Below are 6,995 nucleotides of genomic sequence, written 5' to 3'. Positions count from 1 at the left end.
GTTGTCCAACAAAGAACGACAATATATCCCCTACACCTCCTTCCAAAAAAAAAATCTATGACATCTCCTCCACCTCATCCAACCTTAACCTACACATCTCCTCAAACGGCACATGGTTATTTTGAGATAACTCAAAAGGTTTTCTAAATATATTACACAAAAAGGGGCACTCTACAACCACATATCATGGCAAAAATTGCATTTCCCCATCACTCTCCACTATCATCAAGTTGTCATCAAACCATTTTCTAATCCCCGTCCCCACCCCTATTTTAACACCATAGAAATATTTCCATCACACATACGTCTAACTGCGCCCATAGGTCACTTGAACTCCCTCCAACCTTTTCTAAGAATTTAAAACTTTAAACTGCAAACTCATTGATCCTTGTTAGCCTCCAAAATCATTTACTTAACAAAATTAACAAAGACACACCTTATCCCACTTAATCAAATGGACCCTCCTAGCTTCCGCACTCCCCTCCCCACTAAAACTAATAAGGATTCAATAAAAGAAATTATACTTATGTGAGTCATTATATTGAAACAGAATACAAAAGATACATTACAAGAACTAAGATGAATGTCATTGAATTGAATTCGAATGGGTGAACTTAATTTGTATTTTTTTATTTTTAATATACAATACCTTATGGTATTTAATTATTATTTTAATTATTTGTCATTAATTTTGAAGAGATATCGGTTAGAATGTACTCTTTTTCTATGTTCCCGTGAAACAAAAAGGAGACTCTAAAAATTTAGTTGGCAAAAGTTAAGCTGTTACAAGGTAAGTATTTATAATTATCAATTTGATCGTTTAATATCATTGAAAAGTACGTATCTATTCATTTAATTACTTGAATCATTTTATTTGTTTCATCAATGATCGGAAAAAGAATGTTACAAAATTCTTTTCAATCAACTAAGATCAAATTCAAACGTTAAATTATGGAGACAAAAAGAGCTAAAGAAAATATATGCTTATTTTGTTGGAGGGGAATTTTTTTCACAATCCTTTTAGTAAATATATTTTCTAATAAATGATAATATTTATGACCTTTGTTTTTTACATTTACTTTTAATTACAACTTTGTGAGTGAAAATACAAATTCTCCTGCAGACTATCTATTTTAGTTGCCTCATTTATCCCGCATTAGCATACTAAAAGAATTTTTGAACCTTACGTCTAGGATCACCATTAAAGAGTTGAGGAACTGACATGTTTTGATTAGGAACATAGATCTAATTGAGAGGATTGACATAGATCTCCTCCCTTTTTCTTCCGCACGTTTGGTGGATGTTTTAGTTTGTGGATTTTGTGGGTTTTTTTTTTATTCTCATGAAACAAGCTCCAATAGATGGTACTTTTCAAAAATTTATATTTTTTTATCAAATCAAGAAAACTAATTGCATATAAGTTTTTTCCGTACCAACGAGGTCCTTTAAGTTATTTTACCGTAACAATTTTGGGGATTTCAGATCTTAAAAATGCAAGTTGTTCTGGAACTAAAAGTTACAATTAAATAACTTAAAGAACCTAAGTGTTACAAACAACACTCAAAGGAATAGTGTTACAATTAAAGAACTTAAACGACGTAAGATATACAAAAAAAAAATTAAAGGACTACTTTGTTACAATTAAATAACTTAAATGACCTCCGGTGTAATTTAGCTTTTTTTATTGCAATCGGAGAGAATATTGTGATTAAGTAAAAAAAAAGTTATAATTTTATCAATAGTAGTAGACTAAACCAGAGGTAATCATACATGTTTTAAGCACAATCGTACTTTTACCCACTATTTAATCATTCTCACAAAAATAGTTATATCGTTATAAAATTTAACTTTTCTGGTCTCAATAAATGGTGATTTTTCATTTAAATTTTAAATATGATGATAAAGTACGACATAATGTCAAAATTCTGGAATGAAATCAAACAAAATAAATAAAATAATATTTAAAAAACCTATTAATGTGCAAAATCCGTTAAAGAATTTTAAATAAAATGTATCCTGTGTTTGGCACGGACAGGGGCGGACCTCTTCAAGGCACAGTGTGGCAAGTGCCACACCAGCCTAGGTCCCCCCTTTTTCTTTTCTTTTTTTTTAAATTTTTTTACCGGTTCGTTGTATAATTTTATTTGTATATTAATACAAACTTAATTTTTTATGTTTATACATATGCCTATATTTCTACTGATATATTAATATGAAGTTATATTTTTTTGTAATTTATACATGTGTCTATATTTTTACTCGTATATTAATAAGATGACCTATTTTTTTAATTTATACATGTGTCTATATTTTAACTTATATATTTACATGAGGACCGATTTTTTTTTTAATTTATACACATGTCTATAATTTTACTCATATTTAATACGGAAATAAATTTTTGTACAATTTGTACACATGTCTATATTTTTATAATTTTTACGCAATTGCGATTTGCTTTAAAAAAAGAGCTCAACACACTCACCCGCCCGTATGCAAGTGTATCATGCAAGAGCATTCGATTCATCTCTTGTAACCTATATAGAAAGAGATGTTCTTAGAACAATTAGTAATGATATAATTTTAGTTCATTTTCAACAAATGGAAAATAGATTATTTTCTTTCTAATTTTGATTGCTACAACTATTTTTAATATAACTTCTTACTAAATACAATATTATTTAATTATTTGACAAAAAAAAAAAGAGTAGTGATATATGTACAACCATTTGTGACAACTTTGTTGACAACTTTCATTTTCTCTCTTCTCATTGGTCCAAAACAATAGAGAGAAAAAGAAAGAGAGAGAATAAGAATATAATGTGAGTATGAGAGAGAAAGTTGTCAAAAAATTGTAAGAAAGTGGTTATACAAATATCATTTCTCAAAAAAAAAAGTTGCCCCACTAATATTTTGAGTCCAGATCCGCCCCTGGGCACGGAGCGTTACACTAGTACAAAACATATTACAAGTTGGAAGTTTATGAAAGGTATATCATCAGAACATCTTAGTCAAAAGAGTATAATATATGGGCAACCAAAAGAGATAATTCTGACAAACATTGACAACCAGGGACTATTTATGTAAGTGCATAAAACTTATTATCAAGAGTTAATAATTTAGGTTCTAATGACATAAAAGTGGAGGATGAGAATTTTTTTTATAATTTTTTTTTATACAAACCAAACTCTGGTGCAAAGCTGCATTAACTTCTGGATTCAAGCCATAAAGCTGATGTAGTTGCTATTGAATTTTACAAAAAAAAATTAAGTTTTTGTACAGGCTGATCGTGTAGTTTTGCCTATCACTGCTAACAATTTTCTAAGGGATGGATCAGCTGAATTTTATGACAAAATCTCTATATTCATACTTGATAATTTATTTTGAATAACAAATGTTAATATGTTACAAAATCTCTATATTCATACTTGATAATTTATTTTGAATAACAAATGTTAATATGTTAATTGTTATGTTAGTTTTATCCTTGTCTGGACTTAAAACATTGGATTTTTAACTCCTCAACACTTTAAATCTCTTAGCTCAAATCAGTTGAAGGGACGTTTAGTCATTTTGCCTAAATTATAACTGATGAAGAAATTATTACATTTTTTATAAGCTAAAAAGCCAACACTATGATTTGAGAAACATCTTGGCTGCGTATTTTAAATCTTGCAAATGTTATGCTTCTTATCTTACTCTGTGGTATGGGATTATTCTGCAGTTTTGGAACTCCATTTTTGGTTATTCATTTGTACATATAAATCTACGCTCTCAGTCTTTCCCTATTACTTTGAAGCTCTCCAAACCTCTGCATAACCGTACACAAACTCGATTTTAGATAATTCCAGTAATTTAGTAATCTAAGAGAAAAAAGACTTGCAACTTGGTTAAAATATCAAAGCCTCGACGATGAAGAACGTTATCTTGAAACCAACACTTGTTGAATGAACTTGTGGAAGCAGATACAAATTGAAACAACATTCAAACCTTAACATTTTAATACTATATTAAACTTCACAAATAAAACTTGTTATCAAAGTATTATTATTACCATGTATAATGGGAAGGTTGAAGTTGGATTGGAAGTCCATTTTCAGGCTCTAGCATAGGATCATACTTGAACTTCTCATCAGGAATAACTAAATCCCACTTGAAACGTTTCACAATATTATGCATAAAAACAAGTATCTCTAACCGAGCGAACTCTTGCCCCAAACACATTCTAGGTCCTCCTCCAAATGGAACATATGAATAAGGTGTTGGCCCTTCTCCTTCAAACCTTGAAGCATCAAATTTTTCAGGATTTGAAAACAGTGTTGGATCCATGTGTGTTGTATGTGTGTTCCAATGCAACTGTCATAAACACCATATATACATGCTTTAGAATATATATATATGAAATAATCAACATACATATATATTGAATTAGATTAAAGAAAAATACTTGAAATAAGATTAAGTTAAACAAGAAACATACCTTCCATCCACTAGGGATGTTATAATCAGCATAGGTAAAATCCTTTATGGCATCTCTGAAAGCGCCACCGACAGGCGGGGACAGCCTCAGAACTTCAGAAGCAACATTCCAAGAGTATTTCATTTTCTGGATATCCTCCCATTGCAATAACTCCCCTGCCTCTTTCCCTTGGCTAATTTCAAGTTGTTCTGTCATAAAAAAGAAAAAACAATTTCAACATTTATCCTAATCAAGTTTTTCATAAAAGTATAAGAAAAAAAAGCAACATGGTGCTATAAAATTTTCATTATATAATCAAATTCCCTTGTGTTCCGACCTCAAGTACGTTGCAGTGCACGAAAAAACAGTGCAGCTGACTTGAGGTCGGACCATATTGAAATTAATGTTCAAAGACTTTACTTCAAACCTTTCAACACTTGTTCATAAACTTGAGGCAAATTTCCAAGATACTTCATAACCAATGATAGTACTGATCTAGAAGTGTCATGGCCAGCAAAAAGAAGTAATAGTATGTTATCAATAATCTCCACTTCATTCAAAAACCTTCCACTTGTATCAGGTGTAACAAGTAAATGTGATAAAAGGTCTTGTGTAGGTGATGCCTTCTTTTCATCCAAATCCACTTTCCTTTTCTTCATAATCATTTTAATTTCTTTCCTTATTTCATTTGTAGCTTTCATTGCCTTATGAAACCTTGTTCCAGGAAAGTTGATTGAGAAGCCAATGATCCCTTTTAGAAATTCTTCAAAATATGATGAAAGGTTTGTTACATGGATAGGGTCTTCCATGCTTAGAAATAAGCAACAAGCTAATTCAAATGTGTATAGCTGTATTATAGGATAGACAACAACTTGCTCATTCCCTTCAAAAGTGTAAATTAACACATATTAAACTTTGATCATAACATTCTTTTTTATTTTTGACAAACATCTATATGGTGAAATGCGATCCGATGAATGTGTAATAAAGTTTGACTTTCTTTTAGAGTAAATGTGAAAAACAATAGTTTCTAGCTGTTGTAAGAACTTTTATGTCATGTACCTATCTCACTATCTGCTAATTAACACTTTAAAAATGGTTCGAAGATTGAACCGTTTAGACATTTAAGTCACGGTTCAATTGGTTCAATCTGTTAAAAAACATGCTAGAATCATATGGTAAGTAAAAAAAATTGCAAAAAATAAGAACCGGTTGAATTGGTTCAACCCGGCTAAAGTATAGCCAGAATCAAACCAACAAGCGAACCAGCTGATTTCGAGTTGAATTGGCTGGTTCAGTTCGATTTTTAAAACATTGCTGCCAATAATATGCTAATAAAACAGTGCTTCTCTCTCTAACATGATTGAAAGGAGCGTCGAAATTTTCCTCAACAACAACTGGACCATTTTCATAAATTTAATCAAAAAAACAAAGTAATAATTCACAAACTATCATGAAATGAAATGCAAGGAACACCTTGTCCTACACATAGGAACTGATTGATCACAAAATTTCTTACCTTTCCAATGTGTGTTTATATGGTGCTGAGCAATTCTATCCATATTAGGCAAGTAATTTCTAAGTGTTTCTGGATTAAGAAAGCTCATAAGCAACCTCCTAGTTACTTTTGCTTCATCACCAACCTTATTAACAAGAGACAACCTTAACAGCTTCTTCACTGAGCTAGGCCACCATACTTGAACATTCTTGTTTTCATTGCTAAATAAGAACTTGTTCCCAGCTGGTCCACAAAACACAGCAATATTCTCTCCAAACATTGAAGTCTTGAAAACTTTTGAGTCATATTTCTTCATTCTCTCTTGTATGAACCTTATTTGCTTTCCCTCAAGATTTGCTTTTAGAAATTCAAAGGTTTCTCCAACAAATGGAAATCCTAAGGTTCCTTTAGGAAGATTAAGCTTTCTGAGTTTGATAATTCTTGTGATGAAATGCAAAAGAAGGACAAAGAGAGCCAAAACTGTTGGTAAAACTATGAGCTTTGTCACCTCCATAAGCTATGATGAATAATAATAAATAACTAGAGCTTTGTTTTTGGAATTGGAAATGCACAGAAACTGAACACATATAATTGCAAGGAGGATTTGTTAGGCCTTAAACTTTCAACTACAATCACTCCTTCACATATGTGGTTAGGTACAAATATGTGTTCAGTTTCTATTCACCCAAAAAAATAAAAAATATCTGAACTATATATATTTCACACACACACAAATATATAAAATCAAACTATATACTCATTATTATTGTATCTAATCTTTGATTTAATAGTAAAAAAGGAATAAAACAATTTTTTTAGTACATAAAATGGTATTTGTATACTTAAAATTTAACATTTGTGACGCCTTGTTCAAGTTAAGTAGATGGTTTATAAATTATTCAAATGTTGATTAACTGTGTTTAAAATTGTTGTTAATGAAGCTAAGTGGATTGATGAGTAACTCAATCTTTATGCATCAATCCATCGCCAAATAAACCGACAAATGGAAGCAAACAAGAAGCACTAAGGAAAAATGGA

At 30.7% G+C, this 6,995-nt stretch overlaps 1 protein-coding gene across 1 annotated transcript; it reads right to left on the bottom strand.

The window, feature by feature from the left end:
- Positions 1-3,911: 3,911 nt before the first annotated feature.
- On the bottom strand, positions 3,912-6,644 carry LOC146933457 (beta-amyrin 28-monooxygenase CYP716A378-like). The gene is made up of 4 exons (XM_085705236.1): positions 5,979-6,644; positions 4,887-5,342; positions 4,481-4,668; positions 3,912-4,356 (listed from the first exon to the last, which is right to left on the bottom strand). The coding sequence occupies exons 1-4, from the start codon at positions 6,469-6,471 to the stop codon at positions 4,051-4,053; spliced, it is 1,443 nt and encodes a 480-aa protein (XP_085561362.1). The 5' UTR covers positions 6,472-6,644; the 3' UTR covers positions 3,912-4,050.
- Between the last annotated feature and the right edge of the window lie 351 nt (positions 6,645-6,995).

Source organism: Medicago sativa, chromosome 4 (genome assembly GCF_051527215.1).
Source record: "Medicago sativa cultivar Bolivia chromosome 4, Bolivia_mono, whole genome shotgun sequence".
In the NCBI taxonomy this organism is placed as follows: Eukaryota; Viridiplantae; Streptophyta; class Magnoliopsida; order Fabales; family Fabaceae; genus Medicago; species Medicago sativa.
Note: the sequence above shows the minus strand (reverse complement) of the source record. Positions and strands in the feature narration are given on the sequence as shown.